This window comes from Erythrolamprus reginae, chromosome 1 (genome assembly GCF_031021105.1).
Source record: "Erythrolamprus reginae isolate rEryReg1 chromosome 1, rEryReg1.hap1, whole genome shotgun sequence".
NCBI classification, from domain to species: domain Eukaryota; kingdom Metazoa; phylum Chordata; class Lepidosauria; order Squamata; family Dipsadidae; genus Erythrolamprus; species Erythrolamprus reginae.
The window spans coordinates 115273951-115292649 of record NC_091950.1 but is presented as its reverse complement, the minus strand read 5'-3'; the positions used below and the strand labels follow the sequence as shown (position 1 = coordinate 115292649).

At 35.5% G+C, this 18699-nt stretch overlaps 1 protein-coding gene across 3 annotated transcripts in view; it reads left to right on the top strand.

Annotated features, from left to right (window-relative positions):
* The window catches only part of DCDC1 (doublecortin domain containing 1), a 315249-nt gene that overhangs the window by 268100 nt on the left and 28450 nt on the right, over nucleotides 1–18699 (top strand). For all 3 annotated transcript variants that reach the window (XM_070762118.1, XM_070762110.1, XM_070762129.1), the window contains 9 exons: nucleotides 309–408; nucleotides 2342–2477; nucleotides 4839–4998; nucleotides 10545–10703; nucleotides 12392–12595; nucleotides 13553–13667; nucleotides 14305–14472; nucleotides 15097–15282; nucleotides 17384–17587. In XM_070762118.1, the coding sequence (XP_070618219.1) occupies nucleotides 309–408; nucleotides 2342–2477; nucleotides 4839–4998; nucleotides 10545–10703; nucleotides 12392–12595; nucleotides 13553–13667; nucleotides 14305–14472; nucleotides 15097–15282; nucleotides 17384–17587 (1432 nt within the window). The remainder of the gene's footprint in view (nucleotides 1–308; nucleotides 409–2341; nucleotides 2478–4838; nucleotides 4999–10544; nucleotides 10704–12391; nucleotides 12596–13552; nucleotides 13668–14304; nucleotides 14473–15096; nucleotides 15283–17383; nucleotides 17588–18699) is intronic.

The following is an 18699-nucleotide window of genomic DNA, read 5'->3' as shown; positions in this document are numbered from 1 at the left end:
CTCATTCTGCAAAGATTGTACAGTTGAGGGATTACTGGTCTTGAAATTGCTCCCTATGGATGAGAGGCCTGTTCCCAGACCTGGAACTAGTTTCGCTTTAACAGATTAAGGACTCCCTTGAGATATTTGGACTTACGGTTCTTAAGTTCGGAAAAGGGTGAGTTACACTTTGGATATAATAGTGCTAGGTTAATTGATATTTCTAATGAGGAGTACAGTTATCCTGATGTAACATTCCATTGCTATTCCATCAAGTGTTGAAGAGTTAATGCAAATGTTACACGCATGCTTTCCTTTGTGTTAAAAAGGTGTACCACAGCACTGAATTTGCCCTTTGCTGGAAGAAGGCTGTTCACTGAAAAAGGAGTGGAACTCTTTGTTTTGAAAGACTTGGAGAAGGATCAGCTGGTAAGAAAATTATTATTATTATTATTATTATTATTATTATTATTATTATTAATTGGATTTGTATGTCGCCCCTCTCCGTGGACTGGGGGCGGCTAACAAAAGTGACAAAAAACAGAATGTAAAAATCCAATACTACAACAGCTAAAAACCCTTGTTATAAAACCAATCATACATACAAACATACCATGCATAAATTGTAGAAGCCTAGGGGGAAAGATTATCTTAATTCCCCCATGCCTGATGGCAGAGGTGGGTTGTGAGGAGCTTACAAAAGGCAAGGAGGGTGGGGGCTATTCTAATCTCTGGGGGGAGTTGGTTCCAGAGGGTCGGGGCCGCCACAGAGAAGGCTCTTCCCCTGGGCCCCACCAACTGACATTGTTTAGTTGACGGGACCCGGAGAAGGCCCACTCTGTGGGACCTAACTGGTCGCTGGGATTCGTGCGGCAGAAGGCGGTCCCTGAGATAATCTGGCCCGGTGCCATGAAGGGCTTTATAGGTCATAACCAACACTTTGAATTGTGACCGGAAACTGATTGGCACCCAATGCAGACTGCGGAGTGTTGATGTGATATGGGCATATTTAGGGAAGCCCATGATTGTTCTTGCAGCTGCATTCTGCATGATCTGAAGTTTCCGAACACTTCCGAACAAAAATAATAATGTATTTGCTAATACTTTCTTCAAAAAATATGTTCCAATAAAATTAGTATGGTTTAAATAGTATTTCCTGTCTCGCATTCAATCCATGCATTAGTTAGGTTTATTTCTTTCTATTTGGTTCCCATCATTTAGGCACAGGCACAGCCCAACTAGTCAGCAAATTCTAGTTATATTATGCCAGTAGATGACTATTATAATGTTTTTTTTTAAATAACACCTAGTTATCGATATTAAATCAACATCAGATCAGACACATTACAGAATAATCTGTCATACATGTGCAATAAGGAATTAGGTGGTACAAGGATTTGTGCTGTTTTTTTTACTTTAGGTAATAATGGAACTCAGGTTGTGGTTAAGAACCTTTAATGAAGCAATACACACATTGAAAAGAGATATTTGTAAAGATATCTTGATTTTTTAGATACCTATATTGATTTTTTTTTTTTGTCTTGATACCTATGCCCTAGTTGCCTCAGTACCTCTACAAATTTATTTCGGTATTTATTATGTTAAAATTTAGCTCAAGTACTGTTATACTATTACCCATAAATTCTTAGTTTTCACTGACTATAATCCTTAACAAAAAAAAAGAAAATAAAAATGAATTATCTGTTCCTGTACTTATTTTGTCACTTGTTACTTCAGATATTTTTTACTTTAATTTCATGTATTTTCATGCATTCTAATGCAAATATAGTTTTGCTGATCTGTATAACTATCTGGGAAATTTATTTTAACATTTTGCTGAGGAGGGTTTTTTTGCAAATTTATGTTCAGGAAGGCAAACTTATTTTGCATTTTCATTTACATTATGTTCAGCTACTAGTAGACTTTCCATGTAGATCTTCTGCAGAAGACTTATAGACCATTTAGCTTTAAAATACTGTCAAAATAAAATGAGATAATTGTGGTATGGCTAGAATTTTACTAAGAACTTGGACGCATTAAATAATTTACAAATATAATTTTGGGAAAGGCTCCATTGCATAGTTCTTCAAATGAATGAATGAATGAATGAATGAATGAATGAATAAATAAATTAATAAATTAATAAAAAAGAAAACAAACAACAATTACTATGCTGTAGAAATACAGTTCTTAATTCTGTAAAATATATATTGAATTTGTGAGCAGATTTAAATTCATGCATCACAAAATGCATGACTTTATTTTTAAAAAATGAAATAATAAGAACAGGATTACATTCAGTTCTCTCTCTCTCTCTCTCTCTCTCTCTCTCTTTCTTTCTTTCTTTCTTCTTTGCAAACAGCTTTACATATCATGTGGAGAGCAATGGATTGATCCGTTGTGGACTACAGCTCAGCATAAGAAACGTCTCCAATGTAATAATTTAGCATCTGATATAATGGCTATACGTGCATATTATGTCATGAGGAACCCAAAAAGTGAGCAGATTGCTTTCTATGCTTTTTTTAAAAAAAATGTTGTATATAATGGCATAAAGCTAATATTGTATTAGGCATTAACCACTTGAATGGAAATCACTGACAAATCTCTTTGTCCCATGTTGGCTTTTATGTGAGTCATGCTTGGAATCAGGAAATTATGATATCAAAAATAATGCATTAAGCAGGCACACCAGACAACATGAGAAATTCAAATGATTTTCCCCATCGCACTATAAAAGCAGAGCCAACAGATCAATGAATCTGGTAGCATATATTCATAGTAAATGGGAAGAAAGTTGTGCTTTTGAGTACACACGGCCTCCTCCAATTTGTCCAAGAAAACATGGTATCCTATGACTCTTGTTTCAAACTTTTTTTACTACTCTTTCGTCATTGGTCAGGTAGGCATTCTCAGGGAGATATGGTCTGTTTCCAGATTCTGTTATGGAAAGCCTTACTTTGTAAAATACTTTTTCATTGTTGATTTTTTCCCTATGGAAAGACTAAGTAAACAAAATGGCGAACTCACTGATGTTTTCATGACCCAGCTGACTAGGTAGAATTAAAATACTGCATTGACATCCTTCAGTCTCAAAAGACCACCGTATCATGTTCTAGACTCCCCAGAGCATGAGGCCTGGGTTGGTTAGTATGGGATAGACTGTTACCCAAGCAGCAACCCCCCTCTTCCACATCTCTGAAATAATCCAATGGAATGGCAAGGGCCAATACGATTGGTTCCAGCTACATCACAGGAGTCATCAAAATACGGCTGCACACAGTCAAGAACTGCTTCCAGGACTCCGGCTCCGGATTTTGCCTCAAGGTTTACTCCTGAAGCCTTTTCCAACGATGAATATAGCCACAACGTAGTGAAGGTTTTCAGTCAGAGTTTACCTTCTCCTAGTGGCTGACAGGGCGTCTTTCATGTATTGTTGTGCTCTTAGTGCACCTCATCACTTGCAGAGACCATCTTCATGGCCATTGACCTATTCTAGTAAGTTTCAACTGCTCAGTCCACCAAACTCTGTCTTTACATGCTCAGGATAGACAAGTCCCTATCTTGCCGAAGGTCAACGGCCCATTGGCTACTCTCAACCTAGTTTGGCCAGCCTGTTGAAGCTGTTGCCCAGGGTGTGGCTGCTGTGAATGCTACACTACTAGGAGGCACAGGTGAGAGGTGAGTGACAGGTAGGGGCCAAAGGTAAATGAGCTGCACGAATCCCAGCAACCGATTAGGTCCCACAGAGTTGGCCTTCTCCGGGTCCCGTCGACTAAACAATGTCGTCTGGCGGGTCCCAGGGGAAGAGCCTTCTCTGTGGTGGCCCCGACTCTCTGGAACCAGCTCCCCCCAGAGATTAGAATTGCCTCCACCCTCCCTGTCTTTCGTAAACTCCTTAAAACCCACCTCTGCCGTCAGGCAAGGGGGAATTGAGGCATTCCCCCTCCCTCCCCCCCAGGCCTATAGAATTTATGTATGGTGTGTTTGTGTGTATGTCTGGTTTAATAATGGGTTTTTAATGTTTTCTAAATTTATTAGGTTTGTTATGAATTGTCTTATTGTATGCTGTGAGCCGCCCTGAGTCTACGGAGAGGGGTGGAATACAAATCAAATAAATAAATAAATAAAATAAATGAGCTGTCATAAAAGGACATGACAGATGTGCTACCCCTTCCTGAGCACCCCATACACCTGGGAATTAGAATAATCCTTCTGAAAAATGGGTCTGTTTTAGACAAAATGAGTCTGTTGTAGGCAAAGTTTCCATGGAAATTAGATCAATGGTTCAGTTTACAGTACTCTTGTTATCAGAATTTGTTGCATGAATCAAATCTAGAAGCACACACAGATAACTGATTCAGCTGGATTCATTAACTTATTTATATACACAATAATATATATACAATATCACTAATAGTTGTTCCAAGTAAACACAAGGCAGGAGAGAGCAGTTGGTTTCATTTTAGAGTTCAGAACAGACATAGTTTCATTTCAGCACAAAAGACAAGCCCAGACAGAGAGAGATCTTTCCTAAATTTCTGTTTCAATTTTCTGTACAGACTCAGATGTGTTTAAGCTCTCATTGGTTGATTTAGCTGCTATGCCTATTCATTGGCTGACCTTGTTACCATGGCTCTCCCAGTCATGAATATTTTAACATATGTTTATTGTCTTCAATGATCCTGAAAATAGATGTGGGTGTTTATAGGTTAAATGTCTAAAAATGTTCTTTAATTTTTGCTGTAAATCTGACATTAGATATCAGATTAGAAGATAATCTTATAATAATTGATTATAAATAAGGAAACCCATCTGCAACTTATTTTAAAGCAAATTCGTTTGAATTCATTTTCCAGATTTTGTTTTGCAAGTCAAGAATGACATTGTTGTTGGTGCTAAACTTTCTGTTGCAAGAGCTGTAGCAAAATTTGAAGAAAAAAAAGATGTTGAAGAGCCAGAGAAAGAAAAAAGTGAAGACAGCATTGAAAAAATAAAAGATGACACAGATAAATATCTGTAAGTGATCAAAATAATAATCAATACAATACTCTGAATGGTTACAAATTCTCTTTTTCAGGCCATTGACATTTTTGAATTCTTTTTTAGGAAATTAGTTGTTGCATTTGTGATAAATACAAATATACTTTCTAATTAGTTCTACAGTGCATGATATATTATTCCATTATTTCTTCCTTATGGTTTGAAAGCACTTAAATTATTTTTGCTTCTTCTCATAATAAGACAAAGTCACACTAAAAAAATAGTCCCATTATTTTTAGTGGTTCAAGCATAAATGAGATTCCATGTACTGTACCTCTCTTTTACTATCTGGTAATCTTATTTTGCTCTGTATATCTTAAATGGCTCAAATAAAAAGTTAGCCACAAATAATAGCTGACAAAATTGTATTTTTAATAATATGAGAAGAAATGAAAATTTAAAATATTTGTAGCAATCAGACTCTTTGATACATTTCAAAGAATTTAAAGAACTGATTTATAAGCTTTTCAAGTTCTCTTTACATTCAGCATCTAGCTCAAGAACCTACTACTATACAGTAGTAGTTTTATTGATTACTATTAGGTTAAAGTTTTTGGGGTTTGGAGAAGAACCCACAGAGTCAAGTAGTGCATTCCGGGCATTGATTACTCTGTTCCTGAAGTCGTATTTTCTGCAGTCGAGTTTGGAGTGTTTTACATGAAGTTTGAATCAATTTTGTGCTCGTGTATTGTTGCGGTTGAAGCTGAAGAAATCATTGACAAGTAGGACATTGTGGTAAATGATTTTGTGAACTATATTTAGGTCAGATTGAAGGCGACGAAGTTCCAGGTTATCTAAGCCCAAAATTTCAAGTCTGGTGGAATAAGGTATTCTGTTGCACGCAGAGGAGTGTTCCTATGTTGTGGGATTTGGGATTAACTTAACTCTGCTGAAGCACTGCTTTTTTTTAGCAGGTATTTTTTCCAGGTGGAGTGGGAGGAAGTAATTTTCCTTTGATAGAAATTCTCTCTTCATCAGAGATCTCCAAAGATGCCTGCTATTTCTCATTGTTCTAAAGAGCAGCTTCATTGCTGCCTCTCACACAATAGTTGCATTTTGTTTTGTTTCTGTTTTGAGTAAATTAGCAGAAACCAGAAAAATAACTAGTAAGCAGTGAAACAAAGTCTGTCACAGGAAATCAATATAGTGTATCACTTGCAAAAGTACTGTGAATCCTACCTCACAAAGCTTACAGAATTATGTCATCAGTAGGCTTATGGGTGGGACCAATCCTGTTGGACTTTTTAAAACCCTGAATAAGTTCCTCAAGGCACTTGAATAAACTTAGCAGTCATGGAATTAAGACAATCTATCCTTTTATGGATTGTTGTCTGGTGGAAAAAAAGGAATAAATTGGCAGATTTTTTTCCAGCAAAGAATAATAAGTGGTGTTCTTCAGTAAGTTGTTTGTAACTTGTCTTAGGGGACAGCAATGGGATGGCACATTTGCAGATGGTTTTAAAGTATTCTGGATAGTGGAAAGTAAAATTCATTGGAAAAAGGTAAAAAAGCATTTTTATTTCTATATTCAGACATATATTCTATATACAATCTGTTTCACTTTCTTGATAATTTTGCTTTGTTAGGAACTAGAATGTCTCTTAACATTTTGTTCTTTATTCATAAAAACATAGAAACATAGAAAATTGACGGCAGAAAAAGACCTCATGGTCCATCTAGTCTGCCCTTATACTATTTCCTGTATTTTATCTTAGGAGGGATATATGTTTATCCCAGGCATGTTTAAATTCAGTTACTGTGGATTTACCAACCACGTCTGCTGGAAGTTTGTTCCAAGCATCTACTACTCTTTCAGTAAAATAATATTTTCTCATGTTACTTCTAATCTTTCCCCCAACTAACCTCAGATTGTGGCCCCTTGTTCTTGTGTTCACTTTCCTATAAAAAACACTTCTCTCCTGAACCTTATTTAACACTTTAACATTTTAAAATGTTTCGATCATGCCCCCCTTTCCCTTATGTCCTTAAGACTATACAGATTGAGTTCATTAAGTCTTTCCTGATAAGTTTTATGCTTAAGACCTTCCACCATTTTTGTAGCCCGTCTTTGGACCTGTTCAATTTATTCAACATTGAAATTACCTTCTTTTTCAAAAGCTATTTGTATTTTATATATAAGTGCATAAATATTCATAAATGCTCCATGCATTCATTTTTATTAAGACTATATGAAAGAAATGAACTTTACGTGAATGGAATTTTTGTTGCTCATGAATGATACAAAAACCTACAATCTCTTTGGCTAAAGTTCATAAAAGGAATGAAAACCAGGATGTATGTAATTTGAAGAATGAATCGATTAACATATCAGCATTTTCTTGGCCATATACTATTATTTGTGCACTGCCACAGTGGAAGAATGCTGAAGGCGAAATGTAGAATTCCAATGAAATATACTAGTATATAGACATATTGCATTAATTCTGTTGCACAATAGATGGCACTGTTGTTTTCTGAAATATTAAAAAAGTTCCCCAGTATTAGAAATAAGCCTTCTATAAAAGATTTGTCATTTCTATCTTATAGAGAGTATGTGCTATCTTAGAGATATTAAGACCAGGTTAACACATGATACTTCATTGATGATGAACTATTCATTTTTATATCAATACTATATGGCACATTATCATCCTGTGGATGTAAGAAGTGGGCATATTTCTCCAAAGTCCTGGATTTATTTATTTATTAAATTCTCCTCAGCTCAGCTCCCCTAAAGGACTCTGCAATTTTTGCCTCTTGCACAAAAAGCAGCAAGTCTCCACTGCTTTAACATGTTCTATTGGGGTCCTTTTAAAAACAACTTGGAAGCTGTAAATAATGCAGAGTGCAGCTATCTACTGTATGTATACTGTACACTAAAACCCGGAGCACATTATAATTGTATTATATGCCCTGCACTGGCTATCAATAAGATACCGGGCACAATTTAAAGTGCTAATTTTAACCTATAAACCCTTCTATGACTTGGCACCTTCTATGACATACCTTCAGCACTGCACTTTCCACCTATAAGAGGCCTAGCTTACATAATGTTTTAGGAGAAACAGCCTGAGAGAAGAGCGGGTCAAGGTCAGGAAGCATTGCTTGTGGATGGCCCTTTGGAATGTCCTCCCAGTTGAAATTAGATTGGCTTCCTTTCTCACTGCCTTCTAAAATCAGCTTATTATCCAGAACTATTGCCATTGTTTTCTTTGCCTTTTTGCAATCTCAGCTATCATTACAAGGGGGTTAATTTGGAACAGATTTTGGAGCAAATAGGTAGATGTAGAAAGAATGAAGAAAGATCTCCTTGTACATTTCAGTCATGGAACTAACTAGTTCATACAACTCCATACTCAATCAATGAAACAAACATGGTTTAAAAGACAAAGGAATTAAGATGTGGCTTTTTGGAATTCTCATAATAAAACTTTTTCCAAGCTGTCAGCAAATTTGTGAATAATATCACTGCAGCTAAGGTGAATACTGTATTGCCTTGCTGGTCAAATACATATCCTAGTATTTCTGGTGGGGGGCGGGGGGCGGGGAGGATCCACCAAGTCTACCAGATATCTGAGGCCATCAGAACATCCATAGCAGAAGAGAAGTGAGCACTCTGCAAAGCCAGACCTGCAAATGCTGTGACAATGATGCCCACACATGTCTGCCCAACATGTGGCAGAACATTTCGTTCCTGTATAGGTCTTACCAGCCCACAAACCATTAGATGTCAAGGTCCTCTTCAAACACGATGGACGAACATCATTTTCTTTAATTAATTTGCAGATCCGCTTTGAGTATTTTTTTAAATAGACAATTTCATACATATATCAACTCCCCCTGGAGATTAGGATTGCCCCCACCCTCCTTGCCTTTCGCAAACTCCTTAAAACCCACCTCTGCCATCAGGCATGGGGAAATTGATTCCCCTGGGCCGTTTCCATTTTGTGTATGGTTTGTCTGAGATGTATGACTGTTGTTTTATCTTAAGGGTTTTAAATTGTTTTTTAATCATTGGATTTGTACTGTTTTGTTGTTGTGAGCCGCTCCGAGTCTTCGGAGAGGGGCGGCATACAAATCTAATTAATAATAATAATAATAATAATAATAATAATAATAATAATAATGGTACTTGGCACACTGGGCGCAGTGCCAAAGGATCTCAGCGGACATTTGAAAACTGTCGGAATTGACAAAATCTCCATCTGTCAATTGCAAAAGGCCACTTTACTGGGATCAGCAAACATAATTCGCCGCTATATCACACAGTCCTAGGTGCTTGGGAAGCACCCGACTGGGAATGAAATACGAAATCCAGCATAGTGATCTTGTTTGCTGTGTTGTATTGACATAATAATAATAATAATAATAATAATAATAATAATAATAATAATAACTAGAAGAAGAAGAAGAAGTCCATAAATTTAACAAGGCATAGCTCCCAAAAAGGTTCCATATGTCTAGTGGCAATAGTTGATATAATTTACAATTAATATTAGAAAAACATTTTTTGCTACAAGAAGCATTCTATTTTCTAGCTTTCTCCTAGCACCTCCCAGGGTTATTTTTAAATTGTGCTTGGATGTAGCTTGTAAAATATGCCTTTTCCCTACTTATCTAAAGCCTGGTTCTTTCCTTCAAGCAGACTGATGCTGGCTAACCTTGATAATTTTAACTAAGAAATATTTCTTGAAGGAACTGCTTTTATGAGTCAATCAGAGATATACCTTTGGAGGGGGGGGAAGGCTGTTATCTTCAACAGATACCACTCCAAAGAATAATCCCAATCACATAGATTTGCTATTGTAAATCGTCATTGTATTTATTTGCATTATTGTTACTGGTTCAATTTCACTTCACCCTATTTTTTCAGCACTCCTTTTGTCTCCTTTGTCCCACATTATGGGAATAACCTTTAACTATGAAGTAAGAGTAGTTTATGATGGTACAGTATATGCATTACAAAGATTTATTATTTTAAGATGCAACTCTATTGTTTTTAATTATAAATAATTGGGTTTACTAAAGGCAGAAGTATCCTAGAACTTTTCTGGGTTTCCTTTCTTTTTTTTCAATCCTATCTCAATTTTCTAAAATATAGGAGTAAGAGGTAGACAAATAATCTAAATAAATGATTTGTGTACGATAGAATGAAAGCACATAGCTTACAATCTTGTTTGCTGAATTCCATCACTAATAATATAATCTATAAAACTATAATCTATAAAACTATACATTAATAAGCCTTCACTATTAAACTGTTCTTAGACCTGTTATCAAAATCACATGGGCCATTGTCTCCCATATAATTTATTTGTCATTCATTTAAATGAACTTAAAGCATCTAATTAAATGTTTCAGTCCAAGTGTTTATAAAACAAAAATTCTCATTAGTAGAATAACTTGTTGTCCTCTTTTGGACACTCAGTTTAAATCAGTGACTCTATGAAGAAATAATAAGTAATTATTATTAATATTATTTGGTAATAAGTAAACCTTGATGGGCCTCGATATCTTTCCAGAAATTCACACATAAGGTCACATCTTAAAACAGAAGCATCGCATAAGACTACAAAATATGCCTGGCAGCAAATTTCCTGTGATTTTGATGAGGACTACAACATTCAGAAGGAAAAAGATGAACAATTTTTTGAAGATGCAGAGTTATATAAAAAATACAGGTCAGTTATTTATTATTGTATATAATGAATTAATTTTATTCCTTTTGTATCCTTTTATTATTACAATATTTTAAAATTACACCCGATACAAATAAAAGGATACAATCTTTTAATAAGAGGGCATCAACTAAAAGAGTGTTTCTGATATAATTGTCTTTGTATCAAAGCTGCTCAGATTATATTAAAGTAAAACTGTGTCCTAGGTTGATAATAATTTATTTAAAATTATAATGTTAGGTTGAAAGTTAAATGCTTATTATAAATGTTTCAGTTCTACAGATAATCCTTGACTTACAACCATCATTTAGTCACCATTTGAAGTTACTACGGCACTGGAAAAGGTGACTGATGATCAGTTTTCACACTTGCGATCAGGACAGCAACCCCATGGTCACATGATCAAAATTTGGGCACTTGGCAACTGGCATGCATTTATGATAGTTGCCTTGCCTTGGGGTCAACCTTCTCAGCTGGCTTCTGACAAAGCAAAAAAATCAACACAGGAAGCCAGATTCACATAATGACTACATCATTTACTTAATAATCACAATGATTCACTTAAGAACTGTAACAAAGAGGTCATAAAATGGGCCAAAACTCACTTAACAACTGCCTTGCTTAGCAACAGAAAATTTGGGCTCAGTTCTGGTCATAAGTCGACAACTACCTGTACTCTGATGCAATTCTGTTTCAAAATTAAATCTTAATAAACAGTTAAGACATTCACCAAATAATTAGAAATAGCTGAAAGTCCAGCTCTTTATTCTACCACTTCTCTGAGCAGATATTTATTTAACCCAGAGATGACACTAAATAAGTCAAGTCTGAGCACTTGAATTATTATGCTGCTGAGATAGAGATTAGTCCTTATATTTCTAACGTGTTAAATCCAGCTAAAGAGAAAGAACTCTCTGTTTACTAAATGCAATGAGCAAGAGAAACAATCTTCTCTTATTTTGTAGGAGATAGATATCTCAACTCCAGATTCTTAATGATTTCTAACACACCTGCCAACCACAGGTCCTGATGTGCTATGAAAAAGCGGACTTTATAATATTTCAAAATGAGAAAAAATTCCTAGGAAATAGTCCTGTAAGAGATAATAAGGAAAAGAAAATCCAATAATTTTCTAAAGGAATAATTAACATGTAATGTGATATAATTTCTTTAGAGTTTCATTCTTTCATATTTTACAAGACTTTGAGAAGATCTTCTTTATTTCTTTGCCAGCTCACTGTCTCACTCATCCTAGAGTGTTATTTACTTTGTTGTCAGTATAGTGTACTAGTGTAATTATTTTTTAAAAATCCAAGCAAGCTACCGGTACAAAGATTTTGTGCACGTATCCAGATGTCTTTGTTAGTTAGCACATTTCATATATGGTGACTATGATGAACAAAATATAAAACTCCAGGAAGGTGGTATTTACTACTGCCAGCTGTACATAAAATTGTTTTATAAGATTCAGTAAATGTATGTCTTTCCAGGATCATAGAGTTAGAAAGAGCCATTTGGGTCATTCAATTTGATGAAAAAAAATCGAAATTGCAGTAAGGAGAGATTCACTCTGTCTCATTTTAGGCTTTTCATTTCACATATTCATATAACCACCTGTCCAGTTTTTTCCAACATCTGCACCCAGTTGTTACTGCTAGTATCCACGAGGCCTTTATTTTTGTTGGTTTTAGGCATCAGCCAAAATTGGCTGAAGAATTCCAGAAAGCCCACCATCAACACTTTGAATTTAAAAATGGGAAGATCATCAACTGCAGTTTTCCAAATCTTGTACTGGGTGTGAAAAATAATGATCTTCATTCGGGTACTGAAGTGGTTTTGTTGGAAAAGAAGTGTGATGATGTCAATCAACATTGGGTATGGAAAGAGGAAAGCAGGTATATTTCTATATATGCGATGGAACGTCCAGCCTTACCGTATCTCCATAAAGACCCTTCAGTCAAGTTTTCCATTTCATTTATTCTTGGCTAGTACCCGTGGTCTGTATCTTCTTAAGTTTAATTTTGATGTATTCAGAAGTCTCTCAAAATGAAAGCTCAGATAAGAGGATTTTTTTAAAAAAAGTCACAATTATAATCCATCCAAGTCTCGCATTTTCATTTTAAATAATTATTTTTGTCAAGATTTTACAAACCTCCTATTTACATATGCTATAATAATACATGCTTAGATATCTAGAATGACCATATGTTTTTTCCTTCTTTAATTCCTGTCCTTTTCCTGTTGTCTCCTTGCATCATTATAGATTAGGGGTAAAGTCTCCATTATGCCGTTCTAATCCCTTCCCATGCAATAGATACAATATAAACAGTGAAAGGCTACCAAAATTTTTGCTACCACACTGGGTGTGGCTTATGCGGGATCCCCTGCATTTTCTTTCAACATCTTTCGTTGCAAATTGGGTGCTCTGGGGTGGAGCTCCATTCTCGCTACCCTACTGCGTAGCAGGTTCACTAGGTGATCACTCTGCATGGTTATAATTACATTTATAAATTCAAGTAATATCAGCACATTTTTTCATCAAGAGAAACAAGTCCTCTACTGCTCAGGGAAACATAGGGAAACAAGGGAGGATAAATGTGCAAACTTAAGATTATTAACTAATAATGAAACTCGTAGTAAATTATAGAAACATTACTTTTAACATGTTGCCTGCAGTGAAGGGCTACCAAAATTTTTACTACCACACTGTGGGCATGGCTTATGCAGGACGCCCACCCCTGAATATAAACCTCCTGAGATTTATGTAAAATGCCCTGTGATAAAAAGAAAATAAAAGCAAATGTCATGATTTGAAAACATACTTCCTTATTTCAGACCTTTTTTGTTTCTAGGACCTTTCATCTTGCAACAGATCCAGATCTAGTGCTCACAGTATCAATGCCCACTCTACTGAATGGATGTCCAAAATTTCCACTGGAAATTGAAGGGTGTCCCATTATCCTTCAGGTTAGTATCATTACTATAGAATATTGTTATCAAACATAGCATATTTTAAATCCACAACTATCTGTAAAAATGTAAATATTTATGTACTCTTATAATTCAGAATTTATGTTAAGCAACTTTGTCTTCTCCAAATGTTTTGCATTACAGGGTTACTAAACATAAAAAATACCTGTCCCTAGGTTGTTTAATAATTTGCACACTGAGCAAACAGATCAACAGATTCAATTCAATTCAATTTCAATTTATTAGATTTGTATGCCGCCCTTCTCCGAAGACTCAGGGTGGCTCACAACAGTAATAAAACAATATTATAGTGAAACAAATATAATATTAAAAGAAGTATATAAAACCCTGTCATATTAAAAAGCAAACAGCACATACATACCAAACATAAATATAAAAATATAAAAAAGCCTGGGGGGAAAGGTGTCTCAATTCCCCCACGCCTGGCGGTATAGATGGGTCTTGAGTAATTTACGGAAGACAAGAAGGGTGGGGGCAGAAGTGTACCAAGGAGATTTGCATAATATTGTCTTATTACCTAGGTTATCTTAATTTTTAAATTAAATAAAGAATCAAATATCAGCTGCAAATTATTAAAAAAGAAAGGTGGAACAAATGTTTTATGTTTTGATAGAAATACAAACAATATAATTATGGATCTGCCAACCAGAAATGGAATTTCACAGAAACAAAAGTTTTTAGTGCCTTTTATAGCACAATGTTGGATTTAGAAATTACAGCAGCAAACTATGCATCTATTTGCACATTTACAGTAACCAAGACAGAAAAAATTGACCAACCAGTAAGTATTACTTGTTCTCTGGGAGGGAAAAGAAAAATGAAACTCCACTAATAAAAACATAACGTAGAAGTATTTTAATATTCTTTTAAAAGTTATTTTACAAGTACTGTGATTCATGCCAATTTGTTTATAATGCTAAAACATTTTTATAGTCCATTCTACGTATTTTACATTGATATGCTTTTCTTCAAAAATATTGTTTAAATTATACAAATGTCAAATGTAAAATGATCCCTGAAAGCATTTTCAAAGAAAGCAATCATTTCTAAAAAATATTTTAAAATTCACTGTTTAATTATCTTTAATCTTCTAATGTACCTTTTAAGATGCATTATATTTTTAACCAAAAAGACAACACAAAATTCAAAGAAGTGGCTTATGTTTTTAAATTAAGATATGTTGGAAATCCAAAAGTTACAATATGCTTTGTTTCAAAACTATGAAGTTTAAAAATAAATGTTCAGATTATAGAATTTTGCTGATACATAAACACACAATTAAAAAAGAGAAAATTGTGAAAACTAAATTTGAAATATTTGACATTTAAATAACCATGAAGAAAATAGGAAAAATGTTCTGCAGTATTTAATTTAAAGTATTTTGATCATTTTTTTAAAAAATCAGGGCTACTATTTTCTTTCACCTTGTGGAAAGAAAAAAATAATGATATGTTTGGCTTGTGGAAGGACCATCAGAGGAAAGAAAGAACTGAAAAAATTGGTCCCTGGTACTATATTTTCCTGTGCTTCTGGATTCCAGGACAGAGATAAGTTGTCCTTTTGTCCTTTTAAATGCCTTGATGTTAATGAGGTGAGTTAAGCCTTTCACAGATATACATTAGGCATAACCAAATAACTGGTCATATTATAATTTATCTTTTAGATGGTTTTCAAATAGTGGAGTACAGTGATACCTCATCTTACAAACCCCTTGTCATACAAACCTTTTGAAATACAAACCCGGGGATTAATATTTTTTTGCCTCTTCTTCCAAACTATTTTCACCTTACAAAGCCAAACCGCCGCCACTGGAATGCCCGTCTCTGGACTTCTGTTGCCAGTGAAGCACCCGTTTTTGCACTGCTGGGATTCCCCTGAGGCTCCCCTCCATGGGAAACACCACCTCCGGACTTCCGTGTTTTTGTGATGCTGCAGGGAAATCCCAGCAGCGCAAAAATGGGCGCTTCACTGGCAACGGAAGTTTGGAGGTGGGGTTTCCCAGCGAGGGGAGCCTCAGCGAAATTGCAGCATCGCAAAAACACGGAAGTCCAGAGGTGGGGTTTCCCATGGAGGGAAGCCTCAGGGGAATCCCAGCAGCGCAAAAACGGGCACTTCAGCTGGCAAAAGGGGTGAGTTTTGGGCTTGCACGCATTAATCGCTTTTCCATTGATTCCTAAGGGAAACATTGTTTTGTCTTACAAACTTTTCACCTTACAAACCTCGTCCCGGAACCAATTAAGTTCGTAAGACGAGGTATCACTGTATTTGTATTTGAACAACATATCAAAAAGTAAAATTAAATACCATTCCTTTCTGGTGACTATTTGCTTTGAGCTAGCTTTGAATCCAGACCATGGTCACATATTTTTTCTTTATTTTTAAAGGAAAGATAATGCTATTTATGCTGATGTTAAGCAGTATTTTAAAGATTGTAATACTTAACTCTGATTTTTCAAAATGCTGAAATGAGTTGAAATCGTGCTTCAATTAATTCTGACTTTAACCACAGCTTTCCACCTGTGAATTGGGAATAGTAGTGGCCAGTCTCACAATTATGATGAATTAATCTTCATGCAGAAGAATAGGAAGTGTGACTAATTATCTTTTAGCTTGCATGTACAGTATGTATGTATGTATGCATGTTAAATGACTGTCATTTATTGTAGCATGAGTCAGAAGGGAACTGAGTTAAGCAAAAAATAACCTCTCCCCCTGCAGTTTACCTTTCCATTATTTTTTTTAAAGACCTATAGTTAAGAGTATAACCTCTTGGGAAAATCCTGATTGCCACTACAGTAGATACTTATATAGCAGCCACAAACATAGTCCATTCAGCAGCTATAAGAACTAATCAAACAGGGATATAATTATGTGCCTTGAGAAATTGCCATGGGTATATTCTACTAGGTACTTGTAGAAAAGTCAGCAGTTTTTCCTAGTCATACATTTTATTTGGTAAAGAAAGATTTCAAATCTGAGTACTCAAATGTAGAAGCAATTTTCTTTTGAAAGAAAATGTGTAAAAGAGTGTGTGGGTATTTTTAAACATCGGGGAGGCTAGCAATTAGCATTAGTTTAGGAGTTTCTATTGAATTAAAAAAACAGTCCATTCACTTCCTGTTTTACTTAATTGGATTTTGGAAAATATCAGCTAAAAATGTATTTCCTATTACTTACTTGAATACATATAGTATGTCATAACTTATATTATTTAGTTATATCTTTTTTAGAAGTAATATGTCATGTAGTTAGATATCACGCAGTAGAGGGTTCTAAATCCCGTCACTACTGGTTCGTGCATGCTCTCACGCACACATGTGATGTTTCTGCATATACACAGAAGCATCCCAGATGGGTGGGCGGAGCCTCACACCATCATCAATACCATTTTGCCAAAACAGCCCGAAACAGGAGCAACCCACTGCTGGTATCATGGGTAGTTAATTTTAAATATATAACCTCTGGCAATGTTTTAATAAAAAATCAAATCTGAATCCTCTGCAATTGGTATATGTGTAAAGGGATAGCTGCCTGTTCTTTTTATATATCTTGTATTTTCTCCAGTTTGCCATAAAAGTATAATATTTGAAATTCAAATTTTATTCAGTTTGGTTACCTTTTAAAAAGTAACTTCCCTACAATTATAATAAAACTGAAGTAATGGTAACATTTTGTTTTGTTTTATTGTGGAGATTGATTTATTCTCTGATAAAGCTGAATCCACGCTGCATTATTTTGAAGACATTCTAGCATCCTTAAAGAATGAAACCTCCTTGCAAGTCATCTCAGAAAAGATATCTGCAGCTCTAGACCAAAAAACAGTAAAAATAATTGCTTACAAAAATGGGGATGGATACCGAAATGGAAAACTAATTGTTGCTCACACATTCCCAAGGGTAAGTAACAATAATCCCAAGAGAGACTTGTGATATACTCTCTGTGTGTGTGTGTGTGTGTGTGTGTGTATACACTGCTCAAAAAAAAAATAAAGGGAACACTTAAACAACAGAATATAACTCCAAGTAAATCAAACTACTTTGAAATCAAACTATCCACTTCACATGCTGTTGTGCATATTCAACTTTGTACAGAACAAAGTATTCAATGATAATATTTCATTCATTCAGATCTAGGATGTGTTATTTGAGTTTATTTTTTTGAGCAGTATGCACACACATACATACATATATACACATATATACACATATACATATATATACAACTAATATATATTAGTTTTCGTAGATTTTCATGGGTATAAATATGTAGGTCTTGGCATATTTGGGTCTTTTCCCATGTAATATTGATAGAATCTTGGCGACATTTTGATGAGGTCCCACTCGTCATCTTCAGGCTGGTGCTTTCAGCTTCATGCTAGCATGGTTGGAGCTGCCATACCTCTATTTTTTTAGAGCAACAGCGCAAAGCCCAGGACACGCCAGAAGAGGACAATTGTGATCTTGTTGAAACGTCGCAAAAACACTATCGATACAGTTCATACATCATCATCTTTTAACAACTCCATAATCCCTTGCGGGGTGGAATCTGGGCAACTGAATGAAGCAAGCAGAGTGTTTTCATGGCCAGATGCCCTTTCTGTCGCCAATGTGGACTTTTGTTCAATAAATACTATATAATCTCAGTGTGCCCAGAGAGGAAAATACCTGCCTCCACCTAGAATCAAACTCACAGGATCCTGATAGTTAGATGAGAGCTCCACCCTACACCACCATTTCATACATGCTGGGGGGGGGGGGATTTTTAATGCTGTAAATCTACAAGTGTCTGCCCTGAAGATTCAGGTCAAATCCAAGGTGTGTAAGAACTATGGATCTAGCATAAGCAAACAGCATTGGGAGGAGGAATAATTATCGCATTGCAGGCAACCAGGGGTGGGCTACTGCCCAGATTTGGGAGGGGGGATGCAGTGGGGTAGGGAAAATGGAGCTCCACCCCAGAGCACCCAATTTGCACCAAAATATATTGAAAGAAAATGCAGGGCGTCCTG